The 24,436-nt window shown below is 66.3% G+C and overlaps 2 protein-coding genes across 2 annotated transcripts in view; one reads left to right on the top strand and one right to left on the bottom strand.

Moving 5' to 3' along the window:
* Positions 1-11,013, top strand: part of ZNF710 (zinc finger protein 710) — a 33,698-nt gene extending 22,685 nt beyond the window's left edge. The window contains exons 2-5 of the mRNA XM_075159636.1: positions 5,253-6,708; positions 7,824-8,015; positions 8,533-8,707; positions 9,841-11,013. Of these exons, the coding sequence (XP_075015737.1) occupies positions 5,281-6,708; positions 7,824-8,015; positions 8,533-8,707; positions 9,841-10,013 (1,968 nt within the window). The 5' untranslated portion in view covers positions 5,253-5,280 and the 3' untranslated portion in view covers positions 10,014-11,013. The remainder of the gene's footprint in view (positions 1-5,252; positions 6,709-7,823; positions 8,016-8,532; positions 8,708-9,840) is intronic.
* Positions 11,014-12,023: 1,010 nt separating this feature from the next.
* On the bottom strand, positions 12,024-16,654 carry IDH2 (isocitrate dehydrogenase (NADP(+)) 2). Its single transcript, XM_075159637.1, has 11 exons — positions 16,475-16,654; positions 15,345-15,436; positions 14,806-14,971; positions 14,188-14,348; positions 13,958-14,101; positions 13,697-13,833; positions 13,389-13,540; positions 13,162-13,274; positions 12,987-13,084; positions 12,771-12,863; positions 12,024-12,503 (listed from the first exon to the last, which is right to left on the bottom strand). Exons 1-11 carry the CDS (start codon positions 16,563-16,565, stop codon positions 12,416-12,418), a joined length of 1,335 nt encoding a protein of 444 aa, XP_075015738.1. The 5' UTR covers positions 16,566-16,654; the 3' UTR covers positions 12,024-12,415.
* Positions 16,655-24,436: the final 7,782 nt, after the last annotated feature.

Genomic DNA, 24,436 nt, shown 5'->3' with positions numbered 1-24,436 from the left:
TGCCAGCCGGCTGCGGGGCTGTCCAGGTCACGTGTTGCCCTTGTGTTGCCCTTGCACGGCGCTTATGGGCACATGGGGAGCAGGATCCAGCGGTGCCCTCCTGTCCCTGGCCGGGAGCTGGGGTAACAACTCAGGAGGAGGCGTGTGGGTGTTTATAGTCCTGTATAGGTGGCTGTGCAGAAATCCTTGGGAAAAGTGAGATCTTGACTGGACTGGAAGAGACATCCAGTGCATGTGGAAATAGAAACTGTGCCCCAAACCAAGGAGGAAAACAAAATCCAAGACCAAATCAGAAGGCCTTCCCTGTTTCCCAGCCTCCTCCAGCTCTTCCTGCCAGGGCAAAGAAGAGGGACCTCAGCTTCCCTGTCTGGGCCGAGACCCTCCAGGGCTCTTGATTTCAGCTTCCTCAATTCCAGCAAGAATTACATTAACACGCTCCTTCCGGGAAACCGCTGCTCACCTCTGGCCACCCCAGAGCCCTGGCTTTGCACGGCCCATCACCCAAGCCCCCGGCTGGTGTCCGCTGGGGACCCAGCTCGGAGCGCGGGGATGGCTGCGCAGGGTGGGCGCTCAGGGACGGGCACGCTGCGGTTAGGGAAATCAGAGCGGGGAAGTGGGAATCGCTCCAGTCCTTGCAAACTGGCAGGGATGCCTGTGCGGGGGTGCGTGGTGTTGGGCTGTTTTCCCTGGCAGCGCCGCTCCCCGCGGGGATGCTCCGTAAGGGAGCAGCGAGCCCAGCCCGGGCAGGCAGCCCGCGGGTGGGGGGCACCGCGGGCCGGCCCCGCCTCGCTCCGGCAGGGCCCCCCGGGAGGAGGAGGAGGATGACAACCCACCCTCGCACCGCGGCTCCCCGGGCGGTGGGCGATAGGCCGCGGGGTCGGTCAGCCCGGGCCCCCCGGGAGCCTCCCGGGAAAGAGGGTCCCGGGGCGGGGGGTCTCGGCCGGCGAGAGGCGGCCCCGGGGCCGGTCTGTGCGCGCCGGCAGCCGCCTCCCCGGCTGCTCCCTCCTCTTCCTCTTCTTCCTCCCACCCCTCCTCCTCCTCCCGCCGCCGCCCTCCCCCGCTCCTCGCTTTGTTTCGCTGCCTCCGCACTCCCCCTCCCCCTCTCCTCCCCATCCTCCTCCCCCTCCCCCCATCCTCTTCCTCCTCCTCCCTCATCCTCCTCCTCTACATCTCCTCCCTGCCCGTTTCCGCAGAGTTTCTCCCCGGCTCCGCGCCGGGGGCTGGAGGTGCGAGGGCCTGAAGCCGCCCCCCTCGTCTCCCTTCCCCTCCATTCTGGTCGGCCGCCCCCCCAGTCCCCCGACCCCGGTCTCTGGCCGCTGGCTCCGTCCTGCCCGCCGCGGGGCAGGGGTGCCCCGAGCGGGCAGGGGTGCCCCGGCAGGCAGGGGTGCCCGGCTGGGCCCTTCCTCCCGCTCGGCCGAGGGCCAGGGGGTGCTGGAGCCCGGCAAAGGGCCCGGCTGCCATGCAGAGGGCTGGGCGAGCAGCGTCCCCACAGGCGCCAGAGCCCGCTTCCCCCCGAGCATCTCCTCCTCCCTGGCAGCGCTGGCAGGTCGCAGGCTCAGCCTTGGGGACGGTCCCCTCACCGGCTGCGTCGGACCCTGGGTCGAGGGTACCCGATCCTGCGGCCGGATCCAGCACAGCAGGGGCTGAGCAGCCCGTGCAGCGCATGCGGGAGGGATGCTGAGGAAGGACGCGGGTGCCGAGCCCACGCAGTCGGTGTCTGTCCCCCTTCTCTGTCTCTTCCTCTATCCACGCCGGTTCTTATCCCCTTCCCCATCACTTCCCCTTCCCCAGAGGGATTGTGTGTGCTGTGGCCTGGTGTTTTGGTGGGCGCAGAGCTGCCATGAGGGGACGCACAGGCCGCGCTCATAAGGACTGTGCAGGAGCCAGTAAGAGCAGGCAGCTGCCTGCGGCTTTGCCTGCAGTGGTGTGTTTGCAGTGGAGAGGCCGATGTGCTCCTCGTCCCTGCAGCCCAGAACTGGCCTGGCGGGTGGGACACGGTGTGGAGGCTGTGTGGGTGCCAGGGTGAGAACCATGGGGACAATAACCTGATAAAGCAGGGTTTCTCCACTCGGAGAGAAGAGCGGTTGTTTAGCCCAGGATTGCCTCTCGCGCCGTGCAGGTGCTCCTGGGACTGCGACATAATCTGGTTTAGAGTTTATTCCTGTTTTACCTCCCCCATAGGATTTCTCTTTGTTGTAGCTGCAGAAATAATTATATTTAGGAGAACATTCTTCACCGCAGGAGGAAGCGGCAGCCACCTCGCTTTCATCTGGTGGCGGCTCTCCAAGCGCCTCCCTGCCCGTCCTTGCTGGCCACCCCAAGGCTGCTGGGTGGAGGCTGCTGGGGGCCCTGCATTGCACCCCATCAATGGGGGTCCTGGGCTGGCTCAGCCCAGGGGAGCTGGGCATCGCTGCTCCGGGCTCTGCATCCCTCCAGGACCCTGCCACATCCTCTCTGGGGTGGGTTCGGGGCTGGGGGCTGTCAGGCCCCTGGGCATGAGTGAGCCAAGCGTGGGCACTTTCTCAAAGTGTTGTTTTAATCCTTGCAAAACAAAACGCATAAACTACCCTCCAGCTGAAGGGAGCGTTTCGGCCGCCCGTGCGTCTTTCCCCAACCTACCAGTGGGGTGCTCCACTGGCAGACCTGCCTGCGCCTTTACATCTCTCCGATTTCTCGTTTTGCTTTGTCTGATGGTCTCCCCTCCCTGTTTCCCAGCCTGAATCACCAAGGAACCTGCGGCCACCAACAGGAGGGATCTGGGGATGGATGGTGAAACAGCATCCCCAAGGCGCGGTGGTGTCTGCCCCGGTCTCCTTGGTGCAGCAGCTCCTCCATGCTTTGCTGTCCCAGATTCCCGGGTTGTTTATGGCAGCAATTCCTCGGATTGCTGACCCTGAGCTCTCCAGAAAGGGCTGGTGCTGATGGGGTGGGTGCAGGCTCTGTCCACCTGGTGGGGAGCACCGGCTCTTCAGAAGGGCCTTGTCCCTCCCTGCGGCAATTCCCACACTGGTCACACCATTTCAGTGGGAACGCACCCCGTGCTCTGCTTTCCAGGCTGGTGGGTCCCTGGAGACCACCAGAGCACAGGGAGCTTCTGGTTTGTCCCAGGCTCAGGAGCAGAGCTGCTGTCCCTGGGGTGCTCCACACCTGGCACCACCGCAAACCCAGCACCGGTGTCCTGGCAGCTGCCAGGTGAGGCCAGCGGCGACTGCCTGTAGGTATGATGTGAACGTGGGCTTTTTTGCTCATTTGTCTTTTGACTTTTGCTGCCGAAACTGCGGCCCTTTGAGTTTGCTGTGGTCCCACGTATACCCAATGGTGAGACCGTGGCACTGCCGTGATCTCCCAGTGCACTCCCCTGTGCTTGCTTATTGCTCCTTGCTTCTCCACCAAAGGTCATTTGTCCTTCTAGTCGAAGCTGGTTGGTGTCTACCTGACCTTTCAAGTCCGTATTTCCCAAACTGACCGGCACCCTGCACTGCTCCCATGTGAGCTCCACCGTCGCCTTTCCCCCAGCCATCACCAGTGTCAGATGCAGCAAGCAGCAGCGCTGGAGCGGCTCCTCTTGCACCGCCTCTCCGGCAGGCTCTGGCACACTCCTGCAGGTTGCCCACCTGGGTGCTGGAGGCTCCGCATCGCTTGCAGGTTCAGGTGCTGCCTTGTGCCTGGCAGCCACGTCTGCACCCTCATCCCTCTCCTTGTGGTCTCCCTTAATTTCTATCAGGATGACTTGCTCAGGGGGTCTTGTGGTGCCAGCACGCCCAGGTGGACTGTCCTGCTGGTGAGTCCCATGGTGAGCATCACTCTGCGTGTCATCCGTGAGCAGTTATCTGATCTTCTTCCTGAAAATGGATGGAGTAGTTAAATAGCACAAGGTCAAGACTGGAGTCCTGCAGGATCCTGTCGCGAGCCCTCCCGGAGGGCGGTGGGGCTGTGTCTCTGGGTCCCAAGAGTCTGAGTGGGGATACACCAGTTGTGGTCCATTCGCTGTGTGCCCCAGGGCGGGATTAGTGTTGGGTCGTCCCGCTCTGACCCCGTCTGTCCCCTGCGCCTCTTCCCTGTGTAACTCAGGCACACGGTGCCCGCCGCCCCAGAGCTGACGTGGGCACAAACGCTCGGGGGGCATCTCAGAGACAGGGCAATGGGGGAGAGAGAGGACTCTTAAACCTTTGCAGCCTGGGGGGGGCATTGGCTGCTGCTCTTCTGTGTTTGCACCAGGGCCCTGGAGAACCGTGGCTTTTGCCGTGATTTTAACTGACTCTAGCCCTCTTCTGACAAGTGACTTCGTAACTCTGTAAGCAGGCTGTTCGGGTCGGTGGTGCTGCAGGGGGAGGGAGGCAGGAAAAATGGATACAAACTGCTTATAAAACCTGAAGAAATACTGGTGGAACCTGGCGTGCTTATTGCTGGGACAAAACGGCGCCGCTGAAAGGCGTTAATAAAAGCAAAAGCAAAGGGGAGAAGAGGCGCTTGCCATGGCGATGAGAGAGGGCTGCGAGATGAGAGGGATGGGCCAGGCGGGAAGGCGAAGCTGGAGCCCAGGGGAGGTTGGAGCAGCGAGGGGGCTCACGGGGCACCAACGCAGCCTGCTCAGGGCCAGCACACCCGGACCCAGAGCTGCCTCTTGTGCTGCAGCGATGCTCAGACTCCCACGGTGGGCATGCCAAAGGCACTGGCACGGAGCCAAGCGGAGCCTCTGCCGTGCATTTCACTTGGGCTAGTGAGCCTGGCAGTTTGACCACTTTCTAGATGTTCCCGGTGAGAAGAGGTTGAGCTTTGGTTCCTCGGGCTCCCCGTGCCCTTCACTGCCGCTTCTTGCTCCTGCAAGGAGCACAGAGCAGAGCAGCACATTCGGCTTTCTTGACTGGTCCCCAAATTGCACGAGCACCTGTCCCCAGGAATCGCTGATGAGGAGCTCTGGGGCACGCCAGGAGCCAGACCTCAGCCTCGAGGTTCGATAGTCCGGCCAGAAAGGCCGACAGCAGACACAGAGCTGAGCTTCCCCTCTGCAGCCTGGCTCCCCGGTCCCCCCCTGCAGCTGAGACCCCCAGGGCCATGCCACCCCCACGTCCTGGGGCGTGTGGTGCTGGGGACCTGCACTGGTGTCACCCGCATTGGTCTGGGGTTTGCTGGGGACGGTGATCAGGAAAGGGGTGACGGCTGGAATGAGCCCCTTGCAGAGCGGTGTCCCCGGTGGCTGCATGGTGGCAGGGGCACCAGGAGGGCTAACGGCCATCTCTCTCCCTCCCCAGCCATGACAGCGTAGGCAGGCAGCGAGAGATGGATCGCTTCACCGAGTGTGGGACCCAGACGGATGCGGTGGTGGTGCTGTCCCTGGCGCAGGCTGCGGTTCTGGGCTTGGTGTCCGAGAATGAGCTTCTTGGGGCCACCATCAGCCCCGCTGGCTTCTTCCCAGGGCTGGGAGGGGAGCTGCCAGACACTGCTGCGGTGGAGCCTGGGGACCCGGAGGGCGAGTGCCAGCTGGAGGGTGAGGGGCAGGTGCCAGGGGATGGGCAGGAGGAGGACGCCTTGGACGCAGAGTCCTCCCTGGAGAAGCATGCCCGGAGGAGGAAGCGGCCTCCCGTGAGGCTGGTGCCCAAGGTCAAGTGCGAGAAGGCAGAGGATGAGGTGCTGTATGAAGTGTCCACCCCTGGGGCTGAGGACGGTGAGCGGCAGCGTGGCCGCCCACCCCCCCTCCAGGATGCCAGCCAGGAGCAGGCGGTGCAGAGCAGTGCCATGAAGATGATCGACCTCGGCACCTTCAGCAGGAAGCCCCGGCGCCTACGGCATCTGCGCCGGCACGCACACCAGGAGCTGGAGGGCACCGAGCGCCGCCTCGGGGACGCCGACCCGGCCGGCGCGGTGGAGGGTGGCACCGCAGGGGCCCTGCGGACCGAGTGCGCCTTCGAGGCGGGTGCCCCGTCCCCTGGCGAGGCAGAGGCCCCCACACCGGCGTCCCCCGAGCAGGTGAAGAGCGAGCAGGGCTTCGCTTGGCAGGAGCCGGGGGAGCTGGAGGCGGAGGTGGCAGGTGCCACCAGTGAGCGCAACAAGAAGGCGCAGCTGGACCGGCTGGACATCAACGTGCAGATCGACGACTCGTACCTGGTGGAGGCGGGGGACCGCCAGAAGCGCTGGCAGTGCCGCATGTGCGAGAAGTCCTACACGTCCAAGTACAACCTGGTGACCCACATCCTGGGCCACAACGGCATCAAGCCCCACTCTTGCCCGCACTGCAACAAGCTCTTCAAGCAGCCCAGCCACCTGCAGACCCACCTGCTGACCCACCAGGGCATGCGGCCCCACAAGTGCGAGGTGTGCAGCAAGGCCTTCACCCAGACCAGCCACCTGAAGCGGCACATGCTGCTGCACACCGACATCAAGCCCTACAGCTGCCGCTTCTGCGGCCGGGGCTTCGCCTACCCCAGCGAGCTGAAGGCGCACGAGGTGAAGCACGAGAGCGGCCGCTGCCACGTCTGCGTGGAGTGCGGGCTGGACTTCTCCACGCTCACCCAGCTGAAGCGGCACCTCTCCACGCACCAGGGCCCCACACTGTACCAGTGCCTGGAGTGCAGCAAATCCTTCCACTACCGCAGCCAGCTGCAGAACCACATGCTGAAGCACCAGAACGTCCGGCCCTTTGTCTGCACCGAGTGCGGGATGGAGTTCAGCCAGATCCACCACCTCAAGCAGCACTCCCTTACGCACAAGGTAGGGACCGGGGCGTGTCAGGCACCCAAGGGGTGCTGCCCTTGCCGTGCCTGGAGGAGATGTGCTGGCTCTGGATGCAGGTGCTGGGGGAGAGGGGTGTCCCAGTGCCCTAGAGCCCTGTCCAGCCCTGGGAGACGGGTGGTACGGGTGGTGCGGGTGGGCAGAGGCCCCCGTGGTTGGCATTTGCTAGGGGTCATTGATCAGCAGTGGAAGGGCATCATTATGGGCAGGGGCCCTGGGGCAGCCTAGCCTCCTTTCTTCCTGGGCGTTTCTATCCTCAGGGAGGGGGATTCACACCTACTGCAGGTGCTGCGGCAGGGTGGCTTGGGGGACCCTGGCCAAGCGCTGCCGCAGCCCCTTCCAGCGGGCTGTGAGCGAGGGCTTTGCCCTTTTCCAGGGGTTTTTTCAAGGGGAGCGATTGGCCTGAGCCGCAGAGCAGAGCTGGGTCTCACAGCTGGGCTTACAGAGCCCATCCAGCCACGCTCCCTACAGCCCACCTCCCGCACGCTGCCAGGCTCAGGCAGGACCCTCGAACGTACCCCTGCCAGGTTGGCTGCTGTTCGGCGGCCGCGCTCCCCAGCCAGCCCCTTCCCGTGGGTGCCACTTTGTGGAGCCACTCTTGCTCCAGTGGCACTGACCTAATACTGGGTTTTCCAAGTGCTGTAAATGCATTTCTAGTGCGGGTGAGACAGTGGCATCTGGGGCAGGACCAGGCAGCGGGAATTACCCCCCGGGGCAGTGCAGGGATGGCCCCAGGCTTGCCGTAGTGCCTGCTCTGCGCCTGCAGAAGGCGCAGGGAGAGGGGAGCAGGAGATGCTCTGGGGAAGGTGCAGATGAGCTGATGAGGGTAAATCTCCTCCCCAGTTCCTGCAATCCAGCCCGCTGACGGTCCCCAAAGTTCAGCTTAGTGCGAGGAGCCCGTCCCATGCCCCTTGGGGAGCACAGGTCCCTGCTCTGCACCGTGCCTGGCCCCAGCTCCTGCGGGCTCTGTTCAGAGGCCCCCGGGCCGCCCCGGCAGCGCTGTGCGCTGGCCCCTGCTGCCGCAGGCAGAGCCTTGTCCACTGCTGCTCTGCCCAGGGCTCGGCTCTGCCCACGGCTCTCCGATCCCCTTGCAGGGCGTGAAGGAGTTCAAGTGCGAGGTGTGCGGGCGGGAGTTCACCCTGCAGGCCAACATGAAGCGGCACATGCTGATCCACACCAGCGTCCGTCCCTACCAGTGCCACATCTGCTTCAAGACGTTTGTGCAGAAGCAGACGCTCAAGACCCACATGATTGTGCACTCACCAGTGAAGCCATTCAAATGCAAGGTACCTTCGGGGGTCTGGGGGGGTCTAGCAGATCCGGGGGAGTTAGCAGGGGCCCTGATGTGCTGTGCTCAGGAGAAACCCGGCCAGGCTGGGTTGAGTCCTCAGTCGCAGGAAAGCAGTTTTGTGATGCCTCCCTCTGTTCGCTTGGGCAAACAGCTCGTCCTGACGCATCTGCTCAGAGCTGCGCAGCGGGGAGCAGCTGCTGCGGGCTGGGCATGGGCACTGCTAACAGAGGAGGACAATTAGTACCTCTCTCTGACCAGCGCTAGATGTGCTGGAGTTCCCGGCAATACCAGCACAGCATCCCTGAGGCCTCCCACCGCAGGGAGGAGGGAAGCGGCCCCATTACTCTTAGAAGTTGGTGGGAGCAATGGGGGACCCCAGGAGCAAGGTCTGCTCTGAAAAGCGCACGTCCCTGTGGCAGCACCGGCTGTCGTGGGCAAGCGCCCGCCGCTGTCCCCTTTGCCGGGGGCGGCAGCGGGAGAGCCCGTGCTGAGCCCAGGAACACTGCCCGCAGGTCTGCGGGAAGTCCTTCAACCGCATGTACAACCTGCTGGGCCACATGCACCTGCACGCGGGGAGCAAGCCCTTCAAGTGTCCCTACTGCTCCAGCAAGTTCAACCTGAAGGGCAACCTGAGCCGCCACATGAAGGTCAAGCACGGGGTGATGGACATCAGCCTGGACAGCCAAGGTAGGTGCAGGTTGTGACCAGTCCCTGGCGCTGCCTATCGCAGACTGGGTGCTGTGGTCTTCCCTGCTGCGGCCGCTCCTGGGAGCACCCGGCTCTCGGCTGTTTGCTTCGGGAGCTGGGCTGTGCCGCAGTGGCTCCAGCAAGCACCTTTCGGCGAGCTGATGTCCTGTCGCCCGAGGGCTGCCCTTGGCTTGCCCGACCTGCCAGTACCACGTGGTGACACACGCTCTCCCCAGCCTCCTCTCCGTCCTCAAGCAGCTGTCCTCCCACAAGGGCCATGGAAAGGTACCGAGCAGGAGCTGAGTAAGCTTTAATAAACTTGGTACAAATAAATAAACTTCATAATAGATAAGTTAAAATAAATAGCTCCTTAAGGAGCCATTGAGGCTTTGGCCTCTCTGGACAGGACGGTGCCTTCTGGTGACGCTGTGGTTGTGACTTTGGTCAAAGCATTTTGCAGGGTGGGAGGGGTAAATGCTGCTGTTCTTGCCCCGGCTGCCCCCTCTGCACCTGCCCAAAGTCACCCTAGGGGGATGGGGGATGCTCCTGCCGCAGTCTTGCAGCAGGACCGCCGCTGCTCTGCATGGACAGAGCTGAAGACGAGCTCTGTCTGTTTCATCCCCTTGGTTTCCCCAGTGGCTCGACTCTACCTTGAACAGATCCTGGGGGGACCCAGCAGGATCCCCCGTTCCTGCCCTTTTCTCTTCCTCCCCACCTCAGACAACTCCCACCCTGGCTGAGCCGCAGCCGGTGCCCAGCACCATGGCACAGGCAGGGAGTGCAAGCGCGGCGATGGGTGGCTGCCTTTCCTGCGCTGCCATCCCCTCCTCGCCTCCCCTGGCCCCCGCGGTACGACGGGTGCTGCAGACCCCCGCGTGTGGCACAGGCGCCAGTCGGGGGCGAGCGCACACATGCCAGCTCTGCTTTGGCAGCGCTCCGCCAGCAACCCATCCCTGCGGCGGTGCATGGCTGGGGATCCTCTGAGCCGAGTGCCCCCCACAAGTGGCCTGGCTTGAGCAGAGCTGTAGCTCCTGGGGAGCTTTGGGCTCTAAACCCAAGCTGCCTGGGGAGGAGGGGTTGGCCCTGGACCTTCGTGCAGGTCCGTCATCGGGTGTCCCTGTGCTGAATCCTAGATCCCATGATGGACCTGGCCGGGGCCGACCAAGCCGAGCTGGACGGGCAGCAGGAGATGGACGACTTCGAGGAGGAGAACTCTTATGGCTACGGGGGGGTGGGCAACCCTCCGGACGAGCACACCCTGACCGAGCAGGCCATGAAGGAGATGGCGTACTACAACATGTTGTAGCTGAGGCTGGAGGAGGCTGCCGGGGGCCTGCATGGACTTTGTGTGGTAAGAGCACCCAGCTAGACCTGCACCACCGCCCCTGGAGAGGGGAGTGCTCCAGCTGAGCTTGGTGAAGGAGAAAACAGGGATGTCCAAAAACCTTTGCCGGGGCGAAGGCGGGAGCGGAAGCTGGAGGTGGCACAGGGCAGCGGTCGCTGCCTGCCACAGGCACGCCGAGCTGGTGCAGCGAGGGCTCTGCTCCAAGCTGCTGCCAGACCCATGTAGAGCCTCGGTGGAGCTCCCGCCATGGCTGGGGTCCTTCTCTCCTTCACCACCACCCCCAGAGAGGGAGCGCCGAGCTGTGCACCGGCTGCCTGCAGCTCTCTTGCCCGGCGCTGACCTCCCTTCACTCTGCTCCTGCCTGCCCGCCCCACCGCGCGGTGGCAAGCCAGGACCTTGCCTCCGTCTTCACCCTTGCCTGTACTCCAGCGTCCAGCGTACTTGAAGCTGCAGGCAGGGGAAGGCACGTCCCAGAAGATGATGAGCATTACTAATTATTCTACCTCCTGGGTCCTCCCCCACGGCTGTGCTGGGGCTGCAGCCCGGCCAGCCCCCTGCTCCCTGCCCCGAGTGCCCTATGGGGCAGAAGCCCCTCTGCCTGTGGGAGGAGGTGGGTTTGCATTTCTTGCCCTTCCCCGTCTCCCAGACAGGCGAGAGCTGTCCCACTTGCTCTGGCACCGGCTGCGAGCTGGCACGGGCAAAGCTGTGGCAACCTGCGCGAGGCCACGGGGCACATACAAAACAGAATATTTTCTTACAAACTAATGGCAAAGCTCAGAGGAAGCAGCAGCTCTGGGTATAGAGCAGCTGTAGCAAGCGATGTATTTAAAGGAAGGCAAACCCTGTTCAACTTGAGCAAATGATGGTATTTTGAAAGTAATTTATTTTTTTCAGACGTGCCGCGTGGTTGGATTTATCTTTTCACTGAGTTCAGTTTCCTTCAACCAATGTGCTTTGTAAACCTGTGTAACGTGTGTGGTCTGTGCGCGGGGAGCGGCCCGGGCTGCGATGGTGCTCGGGGGGGGGGGGATGAGGACCAGAGCAGGGTCCTGCTGCCTGTGCGGCAGCCGAGCATTGGCAGGGCCCTGCTAACGAACTGCAGCCGCTCTCTGCGCTGTTGGCACCCCCTCCTTGCCCCCTGAGCTGCTCTAGGGCTCAGGAAAAGGCTTTCGCTTGGGCAGCGCAGCCCTTGGGATGGGGGTTTGCCTCCTCCGCTCCCAGGTGTTGTGGTGGGGGAGAAAAGAGCTGGGGCAGCACTGGGTCTAGGACCACCCTCCTGCCTTTCCACCGCCCTGCTGTGGGGCAGGGGCTGGGCAGCACCCACAGCTTTGCAGGACCTCCTGGGAGGCTGCAGCAGGCCCGGGACCTGGGGTCCAGCCGGGGCACTGGCATAGGGTCTGGGATGCCCGAGCTGACCTCCCTGCACACGCTGCAGGCGGCTGAGCAAGCGCAGGTGCAGGTCCTGCCATGCTCCCAGGGGCAGGCCACCATCCGCCCCATCCCCAAAAGCCCCAGGCTGGCTCTGGGAGGTGGCACCACTCAGCCCTCCAGGCAGGGTGTGCACCAGCCTTGCCATCACCTTCCCCCCCAACTTCCTCCAGCCTTGGGGCAGGATGGAGACAGCCGCAGCCCTGGCCAGCCCGGACCCCCTCCTCCAGTGCAGCAGTGCCGCCCCCTCCACGCTCTCAGCCAGCACAGCCCCCCACACGCTACCTCAGTCCCATCACCAAAAAGCTGCGATGCGTGTCCCCCGTGCTGGGCAAGGATGGGCTGGCGAGGCTGAGCCAAGGGGGTCTTCACTGCTGCTGGGAGGCAGCCCCAGGTGGCTGCAGCACCAGGTTTTGCCCCGCAGGACGAGGCACGAGGGGTCTCATGCAGGTGGCACAGCAGGCGCTGGCGGCTGCATGGCTCCCTGGCGTCCCCCCCCTCGTGTACACAGAGCATTCAGCCGCCCCTTGTGCAAAGCCCTACTGTGTTTTGGTTATTTTTTATCTCCTTGGTTTGAAAAGTTGTTTAGCAATAATTCTAATAAATGCATATTCTTTAGCTGCTAGCTGCCTCCTGTGGCCGGCACCCCCCCCGCCCGCACCACGAGAGCCGTGCCACCACCACGTGCCATGGGCCAGTGAGGTGTTTAATGGCTGCTGGCACCGCGAGGTGGGAGGGTACATGAATGAGTGTGGGACAGTCCCCCCCCGGTCCTACACAACCCTGCTAGAAAGGCTTTAAAAACACTCGTAAGAAAACTGCTTATAAAAATTATTCAACTGTTCCTGAGCTGTGTTGGTGAGCTGGAGGCGGCGCTGGGTCCCCGTCCATCCGGGTGGCAGCAGGGCCGGGGCTGGGTGGCCCCCCCCGCCGCCCTACTGCTTGCCCAGGGCCTTGTCCAGGTTGTTCTTGATGGCGTCCAGGAAGTCGGTGGTGTTCACAAAGTGCTCGTTCAGCTTCACGCTGGGGAGAGGGGCAGAGAGGGGCTGGAAGGGTCCTGTGGCCGGCAGCAGCCAGCCTGGCTGGGGGCAGAGCCGGGGCCGGCAGCACAGCCCTGGGCACGGGACATGGCCCCTGTCCAGCCACAGACACGGCCTGACCCCACGAGCTGTAAATAGACATCCCGAGTCCCCAGGGACCGTCTGGAGGCCAGCGGCCGCCCCGTGCGGCCAGCCTGCCTTCGTGGCAGGCGGCTGCCCCACACCGCTCCGCCCCATGAGCCACACGTACTTGGCAAGGCCATGGATGCAGCCGGCGAGGTCCTTCGTCATCGTCCCGCTCTCCACGGTTTCGACGCAGACCTTCTCCAGCGTCTGAGCAAACCTGGGGACAGCAGCATCACACACAGCTCCAGCAAAGCCGGCACCCCTGTGCCGCAGACCCCACCACGGCTGGGACCGGGACGGTTGGCACCAAGGGCGGCTGCCGGCAGCCCACCCCACTCACTTGATCAGGTCCGGGTTACTGTCCAGCTTGCCCCGGTGCTCCAGGCCACGTGTCCAGGCGAAGATGCTGGCAATGGGGTTCGTGCTGGTGGGTCGACCCTGCGTGGAGAGAGTGCTCAGCCGCCCGGTGCAGGCAGCACGCTGCGGGCAACCCAGTGCGGGCAGAGCGCACCCACCTTCTGGTGCTCCCGGTAGTGGCGGGTGACGGTGCCGTGGGCTGCCTCAGCCTCGATGGTCTTCCCATCCGGACACACCAGGACAGAGGTCATCAGCCCCAGGGAGCCGAAGCCTGCGGCGGGACCAGGGGTCAGGGCGGCCTCAGGAAGGTGACCGTGCACAGCCCACCCCACAGCACTCCACAGCACCGCAACCTGCCCCATGCCACCCCCTCCCACTGCCCCACCTTGGGCCAGGATGTCTGACTGGACGTCCCCGTCGTAGTTCTTGCATGCCCAGACGAAGCCGCCGGCGGACTTCAGCACCTGGGCGACCATGTCGTCGATGAGCCGATGCTCGTACCAGATCTTCAGCTTGTCGAACTCTGTCTTGTAATGCCTGGGAGCCCAGGGCGGGCGTCAGCCATGCTGGGCCATGCCCACCCCAGGCCGGGTCCCACAGCCAACCCCTGGGCAATGCCCCCTCCTCAGGGGGCAGTCAGCCCCCCTGGGGCAGCTCTCCCCCCCAGCAGCCCGAGCTCCTCCAAGTCCATACTTATCGAAGATCTCCTGGAAGATGTCTTTGAAGCGCCCGTCGTAGGCCTTGAGGATGGTGTTCTTGGTGCTCATGTAGAGAGGCCACTTCTTCTGGATGGCGTACTGGAAGCAGCTGTGAGCGAAGCCCGAGATGGACTGCAAGGGAAGCGCACGGATCCCCGTGGGACCCCCGTCCCGCCAGCCTGGCCAGGTGCACCACCGATGGCAGGGCATGCCGCCCCACAGGGACCCCGCCAGCTGTCCCCGGCCCACCCGTTACCTCGTCCGTGTTGTACATGCCCATGCCCACGCCGCCGCCGGGGAAGTTGTACACCTCCCACTCCTTGGCCCCGCTGCCATCCTTCGGCGTGAAGACCATCTTGAATGTCCCGGACTTCCCCACCACGAAGTCGGTGGCTTTGTACTGCAAGGGGCAGAGCAGAGCATCGGGCAGGGTCCGGCAGGAGCTGCCAGATGCCCCCATGCCGCAGGCAGCCGCACGGGGCTCACCTGGTCGCCGTGCGCATGCCTGCCGATGGTGATGGGCTTGGTCCAGCCGGGCACCAGGCGGGGGATGTTCTTGCAGATGATGGGCTCTCGGAAGACCGTCCCCCCCAGGATGTTTCGGATGGTGCCATTGGGGCTCTTCCACATCTTCTTCAGCTTGAACTCTGGGGTGCGCAGAGGTGAGGCCCCCAAGGGATCCCCCCACCAGGCACAGCCCCAGCGGTCACCCCAGCCCAGTGCCCGGCCCCTGCCAGCCCCCCCCGCTCCTCCAGGCCATGGGCTGCTGCCAGCACGCTGCTGTCGGGCCAGCCAAGGAGAGGGACAGCCGGCACAGGCTCGTGACTGGCACTGGGCAGAGCCCGGTCTGTCCCCAACCCCATGCCCTCGGGGTCCCCGCAGCACCCCCAAGCACCCCAGGGCGGAGGCAGGGTGCAGCACTATGACCAGGACCTCCAGCCCAGGCAGCAGTGCAGCCCCCGACCCACCAGAAACCTGAGCCAGTGGGGGGGAGGCACTGGCTGACCCAGAGGGGCCGGGCACACACGGGGGGCTCAGCACCCCGCGGGACTGCCAGCACCACCCCCACTGCGGCGGGAGCTCAGCCCCTCGCCCCCTGCCCACCTTCCACCCTGGCTTCATCTGGCGTGATGGTGGCACACTTCACGGCCACACTGTACTTCTGGGTGGCCAGCGCCGAGTCGATGGTGACCTGGTCGTCCGTCTTGTCCCGGTGTGGCAGGCCCAGGTCAAAATACTTCAGCTGGACGTCCACGTTGGGCAGGATGAGCTGGGGATCCCGGGAGAGCATCAGAGTGGGCAGGACGGTGTGGGGTGCCCAGGGAGCAGCACCATGCACCGTGGCATGGCCAGCCCTGGCCCCCACCCCAGCCCAGCCACAGCTGCATGCCTGGGACAGTCCCCCCTGCCCAGGACTGTCCCCCCCTCCCCGGGACCTCCTCGCATCCAGGTCCCGCCGGAAGCTGTGCTGATCTCACCACCTGCTTCCTGTGACAGACGGACAGACAGAGTGACGGACGGACGGGGAGGGCAGCGCGCAGGGACTGCCTGTTCCCTGTACAACAGCCACCTGTTCCCCTGGACAGCCCCCGCCAGCTCCACTTGTGCGACACCCGCCTGTTCCCCGGGCAGGACCCCGTTACCTTCTCCTTGATGAAGGCCCAGATGATCCGCGTCATCTCATCTCCGTCCATCTCCACCACCGGGTTGGCCACCTTGATCCGTTTGTCGGCATCTGGGGAGCGGCGGCGGGGTGTTAGGGGCGTGCGCCCGGCCCCACCGGCACCAGCCCCACAGCTCTGCACTGCGGCGTGGGGCCAGGAGTCGTCCCACGGGGACCGCGAGGCCCCGTCTGGCAGGGTTCGGGTGCCACCCCTGCTCAGGGCCAGGTGCAGGTCAGGGTGCAAACCCCACATGGGAGTGCGACTAGGACCAGGGGCACACCCCTCTCAGGGTGAGACCCGGGTGCAAGCTGGGCTGCAAAGCCCCACATGAGACCAGGAGCAGGACTGGGTGCAAACCCCTCCAGGGCCAGACCCAGGTACAAGCTGGAGTGCAAAACCCTGCACAGGACCGGAACCAGGAGCAAACCCCTCTCGGGGCTGGACCTGGGTGCAGGCTGGGGTGCAAATAGCTGCATGGGACCTCGACCAGCAGTAAACCCCTCTGGGTGCCAAGCCTGGCTGCGGGTCAGGCTACAAAACCCCATGTGGGACTGGGACCGGGACCAGAGGCAAACCCTTCTGGGGCCAAACCTGGCTGCTCGTCGGGCTGCAAAACTGCACGTGGGACCGGGTGCAAACCCCTCTCAGGGCGGGACCTGGGTGCAGGCTGGGCTGCAAAACCCCACTTGAGACCGGGACCAGGAACAAACCCCTCCAGGATCAAACCAGGTACAAGCTGGGGTGCAAAATGCCACGTGGAACCGGGCCCAGGAGCAAACCCTTCTGGGGACCAAGCCTGGCTGCAGTTCGGGCTGCAAAACCCCACGTGGAACCAGGAGCGGGAGTCCTGCGTGCAAAACTCCGCGTGGGTCTGTAACCGGTAGCAAACCCCCCCGGGACCGGCTGTAAGCGGGGGTACCGATCCAGTTGCAAACCACCCCCCCCAAAAAAAAAATGCGAGCCGGCCCAGCGTGCACACCCCTCCGTGGGTCGGGACTGGTGCAAACCCCACTCGGGCCGGGAGCAGCCGCCCTCTCCGTCCCCAAGGACACGAGGGCTTCCCTCCCCCACCTCCACCACCCACACACCCCAAGGTCACCCCCACTCACAGTGTCGGCGCTGCCCCACGGAGGCGGCGGGGAGGGGGCAGTGGGCCAGGCGGCTCAGCGCCGGGGCGGCGCGGAGGTAGCGGGCGGCCATGGCGGGGCGCGACGGGGCGGACACGACGGGGGCGGTGGCGGCGGAGCGGGGACGCGTTTCGCTCCGCCCCGGGGCGGTGCGTGCCCAGGCCCCCCCGTGGGGCCCCGCGCGGGCCCCAGAGGGGCCCGCGCGGGGTCCCACGGGGGAACCCGGGCCATCGCCTCATCCCCCCATCACGGAGCGCACCCCATCTGCAAAATGGGCATGATGCCTTCCCGGGGGGGTGCAAGGCAGGAGGGTGCCCCCCCCCCCGGGTGGGTGAGGGGGAAGATGTCACTTGCTGGGTGCAACCGGTGCCAAAGCACAAGGTGACCGGCGAGCCCGGGATCGGCTTTCACTGGGGTCCTTGGGACGCGGTGGCAAGGGCGGGAACGCAAGGCGTTGTGTGTGCTTCCCCCCACTGTGTGCACTGGCTTTGCTCGGCGTGGGGTGCCAAGAGCAGGAGGGTTTGCGGTGGTCCCCGTTCCTAGCAGAGGGACATGGTCCCCCCTGGGCACATCTGGGTCGGGGATACACTGCCCACCGAGCCCAGAGCTTGGAGCGGGCTCAGGCTTTCCCTACATAGAAGTGAGCGATCCTACACATTGCCAGCGCGTGACTCAGGGCAGCTGGACGCAGCGGGACGGGCAGCTGCGGGGAAGGGCAGCTGCCGCCATTTCCCTGGGGGACCTTCGCCTCGCTTGACCCCGGCATGGGGAGAAGGGGGGTGATGCACCCCAGGGGCACCCCGAGAACCTGTGCGGGAGCCAGGAGGTGTGCTGGGGCAGCCAGGAGGCTGCTCGGCCCAGGAGGTTTGCTGTCTCTCTGCGCAGGCCAAGCCGACGGCTTTTTTTAGTCACAGGGGACAGGCAGATCCCGCTCCGGGAGGAAAAACAGTCCTGCTGGAGCTGCCGGCCCCAGGCAGAGGGGCTGGGGAGGGAGGCAGGGCTGGGCGCACTGACGTCTGCTTGGCTTTAACATTAACCAGAGCAGAAGCCTGCGGGGCTGCCAGCCGCGGGGGGGCTGGCACCCACTGCTCCAGGGCAGTGCTGGGGTCTCGGGCATCCCCGGTCCCACTGCTCTCCCCGTGGCACCCCGTCCCACAAGCAGCCCTGCAGCCTCACAGCCGGCACTGCTGGGGTGATGGCTGTGTTGCCCCCCCAGCGCAGGGCCCAGGGGGCTGCCCAGTTGGGCCCGGCCGCAACGCTGCCCCCCCGGCTGCCCTCACCCCGGCCCCGCGGTCAGAGCCGCCCAGTGACCGCGGCTCTTGCAGGGACGAGGTCACGCCAGCGCGGCAACTATCCCCCCATGGAGCGCAGGCTCCGCCGGCGCTGACGAGAGCAGCCATGTGGCACCATCCCAGGGAAGGGCTGCCTTCAAACAAAGGAGTCCATCCCTGGCCAGAGCCCAATCCACACGCCCCAGGCTGCTGCCAAACCAGCTTCCCCCGAGCGCAGCTGGCCCCGGGAGGGTCCCTGGGGGCTGGCAGGGCTGGGGAGCAACGTGTCCCGGGAGGGATCCGACTCCGGCGGGTTGGGGGCACCAAGAGCCCAGCCAGAGGAAGAGCAAGGACCTGGAGGGGGGGTCTGTCCACGCATGCACCGCTGTCTACAGGCAGCCCCATGTCTGCCCCTGGGAGGGGGGCACCAGGGAGGCTGAAGGGAGCTGCATGCCTGGCGGGGCAATGCACCACGGTTCCTTGTGCAAGCGGTGCTGCCCCCAAACATGGGCATCCCTCACTGGCACCACTCTTAGCTGCCGGACTGCAGGCTGCAGGGCAGGGGCTGCATCTCCGCTTCAGTGGCAGTCTGCCTCCCCCAAGGGCTGCAGGGCAGCCACGTGGGCCAGGGATGACACAGATCATGGGGCAGGGGCACAGCCCCTACCAGCAACGCCACACCGCACCCCCTCCCCATGCCCCCCCGGGCCCAGGGGTGCACAGAGCAGGCAGCTGACTGCAGCAGAGCCTCTGCACGTGCCAGTGGCACAGCCAGGTGCTGCCTGTGCTGCATGGGGTGAGGCAGCATGGCTGCTCTGGGGATGCAGTGCGACGTCAGGTGGAGCAGCCAGGCTGCATAGGGGCTCAGTGGCCCAGGGCAGATGGCAGCACTCGGGGACAGAAGGAGGGTGGAAACTGCATGCTGCACAGCCTGGCTGGCCCTGTGAGCCCTGCCCGGCCCAGCGCCGGCAGGTTACTGTCCATAGCACTGGCTCCGGGGGAGGGCTGGCACTGCTGCCACAGCTGTGCTGGCAGCTCTGCTCCAGGGCCGGGGGGGCTCTGCCTGCTGGACCCCACGCTGGAGCACAGCTGTGTGTCCTGCCCAGCTCACCCCCGACACACCTCCACAGCACGGCCCCCTGCCCCATTCACCCCCCTTGTGCCCAGGGCACGGCTGCCTCGCACCCTGCCCACCCCAGACTGGAGCACGGGCCGGTCCCTGCCAGGGCCGTCAGCTCCTGGTGCCCGGGTCCTCCCGCACCCCCGCAGAGCAGCGCGCCCACCCAGGCTCTCTGCAGACCCCGGCAGCACTGCACACTGCTGACACCTGGCCAGCACCTCCAGCGTGTCACTGTGGGGACACCTGAAGCCGTGGGCTACCCCAAAACACATGGAGCTGTGCATCACCGCGAGATGCCTGGAGCCATGAGTTACCCCAAAACGCCTGGAGCCGGGTGTCGCCACGAGGAGCTCACGGCAACACCTGGAGCCATGTGCATACGCACACGGTGTCCCCGCAGCCACTGCACAGCGCAGACACCTCCGCTCCCCCCGCAGCATCCCCTCCCTGCAGGCTCTCACCCGGGAAGGGGCCCTGGCAGGGCACACGCTGCTGCTGCCCCCCCAAAGCCACGCTTGCGGCCGGCCCCATAGCGTGGCTGAGCCCCTTGCTGCGCTGGGGGTGGCAGGGCAGCACACGGCCAGCCCTGCTCAGGGGGTCCAGCGTCCTCCCGTGGGGGGCCAGCACCAGCCCAGGGCCGGCATCACTCCGGGCAGCCCCGAGTGGGGGACAGCCCGGCCGGCCCCACGCCGGGGCTCTCCCTCCCCCGACGCTGAGCCAGGGCCCCCCCAGCTCCCGCATCCCAGAACTGGGACTGACCCCGCCCCGAGCCAGGAACAACCGCCCCCCCCCCGGCTCCTGCCCCCGACCTCCGGCGGGCCGGACGCCCGGAGCGGTGCCGGTGGCAGAGCCGGAGCGGCGGCGGCCGGGCGGGGCGGCCCTTTGTTGCGAGCGGCGGGCGGAGCAGCCGGAGCCGCCCGGAGCCGCCCCGCGCCCCGCCGCGGGCGGGGACCCCGGAGCCGCCCCCGCTGCCGGCGGGTCCCGCCGCATCCGCCGCCGAGCCGGTGAGCAGCGGGCGGGCGCGCCGGGCCGGGCGGGGGCGCGGGGGGGGCACCGGGCGCGGGGGGGCACCGGGCACGGGGAGGCACCGGGCACGGGGAGGGGGGGAGTGCGTGTGCGAGGGGGGTGCACGGGCGGCTGCGTGCGAGGGGGGCGTGTGTGTGTGTGCACGGTTCCTGCGAGGGGTCTTGTGCAGCCATGCAGCGTGTGCGGGTGTGCAGGGGTGTGCGTGCACAGAGGCCGTGCAAGAGTCTGTGTGTGCGTGTGCACGGGGCTCCCCGAGGGATGTGTGCGCGGGGGGAGCGTCTGCATAGGGGGTGCGCGGGGCTGGGGGTGGCAGAGGGCCTGGGGGTGCGTGTGTGTGTGTGTGAGTGTGCGTGTGTGTGTGTGCACTGCAGGAGCATTCAGGGTGGGTGCGTGGATGGCAGCCCACCCGCAGCGTGGGGCTGTTCCCCCGTGGGGGTGTTTCCAGGTGTGTGTTTGCCGTACAGGGTGTGTACAGCCCGTAAACCTCCCTGCGTGTGTTTACGTGTGTATCGGGTGTGCGTTATGCACGGTGCTTGGCTGAGGGTGCGGAAGTGCACGCACAGTGCTCTGGGTGTGTGTTATGGATTGCTCGTAAGGAGGTGTGTGTGTACACTCAGTGTCAGGTACAGGGCACGCGTGTGTGCGGCATGTCCCACGTGTGTGCATATCCCCTGGACACTTGCAGGCTGCACACGTGCTGTGTGTCCCAGGCATGCGGCCACTGTGCCTGACGATGGTGCTAGCTGCCAAAGCAGCCTTTGGGCTTGGGGACGCAGGGCGAGTTGGGGCCACACGGGCTATGGGGTCTCCCCGCTGGTCCCCAGTGTCTGCTGCAGCCAGTGCTGTGGCTGCTTTTGGGGTCTGGCATCCCCTCCCCTCCCAGGCAGCATCGCAGCGAGGGTGCCACTGTGCTGAGGGTGAGCGGGGCTGAGGAGACCAGCACTGGTTTGGGCTCTGTGGGGCTGGAGATGGCTGGGAAAGGGTCATGCATCCCTAAGCCAGGACCCCCCACTTCCTGCACCCCGGGGTACAGAAGTGCCTGAGCTGAGTCCACTGTGTCCCTGCCTGCCAAGGGGTGCTCTCTGTCTCTGTTTTGCCCAGTGCCAGAGGTGCCTGACAAGCAGTGGGGGCCCAGGGCAGCGCCCCGTGTGTCCTGCAGCCTCCCGGGCAGGCAGTGTGTGGGTGCAGGCAGGTTCTGGCACTGAGGGGAGGAGCTGGACCATGGGCATACCCCGTAGTCCTCAGAGCGGAGCCCAACGTTGCGCAGGAGTGTGGGACGGGGGAGCGATGGGATGGGTGCGTTTCGTGCGGTGCCTGGTGGGCTGGGTCCAGGAGCCCCCGCAGCACACCCTGCCCGGGGTGAAGGGGATGCTGCAGGGCAGTGTGGGGCTGGCTGCGTGCCACCGTCGGACAGGCACCGGCACCCTGTCCGAGGGAGCAGGGAGGTGCCAGTGGTGGGGTCAGAGCTGGCCGTGGGCCACAGCAGGGGGTCAGCCAGGCTTTGTGTGGCTGCTGGAGGGGCAGAGAGCAGATCTGCGGCCCTGTGGGAGGCCCTCGGCTCAGGCAGGGTGGCACGGCTGATGCCCACGGGATGGGGAGGGTGCCCTGGGGTCCCTGGGCCCTGTGGGGAACCCTGCAGTGTCCTGCCTGGCTGGCCATGCCCCGCAGGCCCTGCACCGAGGCCAGCACCCATCTTTGCCCTCCTATGCCGCAGGCTGGAGGCTGCCCCAGCCCCTGCTCCTTCCCCTCGTCCCGAGCAGGGCCTCTCCCCTGGGGCCGCCAGCTGCTGGAGTGCAGCGAAGCAGAGCCAAGCAGAGCCGGCATGCCTGCGCCAACCGCGGCTTGGCCATCAGAGGCAGCCCGGCTCCAGCGGGACGTGCGGCGTTCTCCGAGCTGCTGGTGCTGAGCAGCTGGGTCCAGGAGCATCTGCGCGTGAATCAGCACGGCCCGGGAGCCTGCGCAGCTGCAGGTGTGCGTGCAAGCGCGCTCACGCTCTGTGCGTGTGCATGGCCGAGAGGGGGCCTCGGGGGGACCGCCTGGTGTTGTCTGGCAGCCTCCAGGAGAGAGCCGAGCTGGGGGCGTGCGCACGAGCCCTGGGAGATGTTGGTCGGGAGGAAGAGCCTGAGCGCGTAGGCTGTGTGTGAGCCGGATTCAGGTCTCTGAGCAGGAGATGTGCCTGCACTGCTGCCTGTGCTGCTGCCTGTGGTGGGGCAGGCTGCAAAAGCAAGGCGTGAGCACACAGGCGGCGGCGGCGGCAGCAGCAGCAGCAGCAGCGGCGGCAGCAGCAGTGGGGCGCACGCAGCCCCAGCCCTGCTCCTCGCAGGCAGCAGCACCCGGCTCCGCAGCCGTCTTCCCAGGCACCCGCCGCCCGCGGGAAGAGGGCGGAGGGCGCTGGCGTGGGAATTTGGAGCAGAAACCACTGCCCCGCCTGCCTGGTGACCCCAGGCCACAGGTTTTGGTGCTGCCCAGGCACGGCACCCCGAGCAGTTTCCCCACCACCAACCGCTGTTGCAGGCGGAGGGCAGGCTGGGACGGCAGCGGGGCTGTCACACTCGTGCATGCAGGTACCTGCAGAGCTGCGCAGGGCACGCACATGCTGGCCCGGCCGGGCACTGCGCCTGCGCGGGTGCGCAAGCAGGGCAGGGTGCTGCAGGGTGCCCCTGGCGCTGCCCCGCTCTGGCAGGCTGCGTGGGCAGGCGGAGGAGATAAATGGGAGTTTGTCGTAAACAGGCCTGGCTGCCAGCAGCAGTGGGGAGCGCCTCGCGGCCCGCACTTAAAGGCGCAGGCTCTGGCCGCGCTCCACTGCCTGCTCGCTGCCCAGCCTGGGCCAGGGCAGCCTGCCCTCCCTGCCTGCCCTCCCTGCCTGCCCCGAGAGCAGCTGGCCTCCCCGCGGGGGGTTCCCATCGCTGCATGCCATCACACCAGGGTGTTGGCACAGCGCTCCCACGGCCACTAGCAGGCAATGGCTGGGTCCCCAGAGGCCCCAGGGACCCCCAAGGTGCCGTGGGGTGGGGGGGCCATGGCTGCAGGGGTGAGTGTCTGCTCCCACCCCACGCGGGGTGACGTGCCCAGCTCTGTGACGCAGAGCCCTGTCCCGTCTGTGGCACTTCCCGGGCAAAGGGTGCTGATAAGGCAGGTGGGGTGGAGCCGGCGGGGCTGTCCCCGGCCCAGGAAGGGACATCGGCCTCCGGCAAGTGCAGCAGGAGCAGGAAGGGAGCTAAGCCGAGGAGGGAAGCAGGGGCACTGCCAGCAGGCCCAGCCCCTGGGCACTAGGTACGGCGCGGGGAGTGGGCACCGTCCAGCAGTGCTGAGCGGGTAGAGCAGGCAGAGCATGGGAGCGTGGGTGCAGCTGTCCCGGGAGCGTGGGGAGCACTTCTCCTGGGCAGGGGGCTCACAGGGGGCCCTGCCAGCTGGGTGGCAATGGCCTGGGGCACCGGGGCCGGGGCTGGTGGAGCAGGGCGGTGTGGATCTCTGCCTGGCATGGTGAGGGCAGTGGCGGGGCAGCCCCAGCCCCAGGAGAGCTGCCTGCTGCGAGGGGAGACCCTTTCCCCCCGTTGCCATGGCAAAATAAGCAGCTGTCATTAATAACGTGTTGCCATGGCAACGGCTGGACGAGCGGGCTGTTCTCTGGGGTCCACATGTGCTTCTGCTGGGGGGCTGTGAGCTCCCCCTGCACCCTGGCCAGGGTGCAGAGCCCACCATGGGCCCAAGTAGCGGGCTGGCACTGCCTGCTCAATGGCATGCCCATGCCACCTTGCCCACGCTGCGGCCCTGCTGGGACCATGCTCATCCCGGATCCCCAGGGACAGGCCATTGGGGTGTCCCGTGCCACCGGTGCTGGTGAGCTTTGCCCCATGGGGTGGGCTGGCATCCTGCTGCCTGGCTGTGCTGTGCCCTGTGGGAGCCCATTGTTCCCCGAGGGAAGACAGGGAGCCCTGGGCTGTGCCAAGGCAGCCCCCAGTAGAGACCACAGCCCGCTGCACGCAGGGCGGCCGGACAGCCAGGGAAAGCCACTGCAGAGAGCGGAGATGGAGCAAAGCTTGAGCTGAGGGGCTGTGGGAGCAGCTGTGCTCCCCGCACGGCCACGGGCTCTGGCAGCAGCCTTGGGACTGAGCTGTCCCCTGGACAGACATCCCTGGGACAGACAGACATCCCAGGCCAGCTTTTCCCGGGATCCCAGGCCAGCCGGTTCTCCCTGCTGCAGGGAGAGGCGTGTGAGTGCGGGGGGGACCCCCGGCTGCCGGGGCCTGCGGCGTGGGACAAAGCACCGTCCCCTCCGGACCGTGACCAGCTGCTGCTCGTTGAGACTGGGCGGGAGGGGCGGGCGGGCTGGGGCAGGGCACAGCCGGGTGCCCCGGGCAGGGCACTGCGGGGGAGCTCGCAGCACTGAGTGCCCCACGGGGCCGCGATGCCCCGGGAGCGGGTCCCGCCGGGGCGGGGCGGGGCGGGGCGGGGGCGGTCCCGGCGGGGAACCGGCCGCCTCCTCTTCCGAGCTGCCCGCCCCGCCCCGGGCACCGGCACGGCTTG

The sequence above is a fragment of the Calonectris borealis genome, chromosome 11 (genome assembly GCF_964195595.1).
Source record: "Calonectris borealis chromosome 11, bCalBor7.hap1.2, whole genome shotgun sequence".
Taxonomy (NCBI): domain Eukaryota; kingdom Metazoa; phylum Chordata; class Aves; order Procellariiformes; family Procellariidae; genus Calonectris; species Calonectris borealis.
Note: the sequence above shows the minus strand (reverse complement) of the source record. Positions and strands in the feature narration are given on the sequence as shown.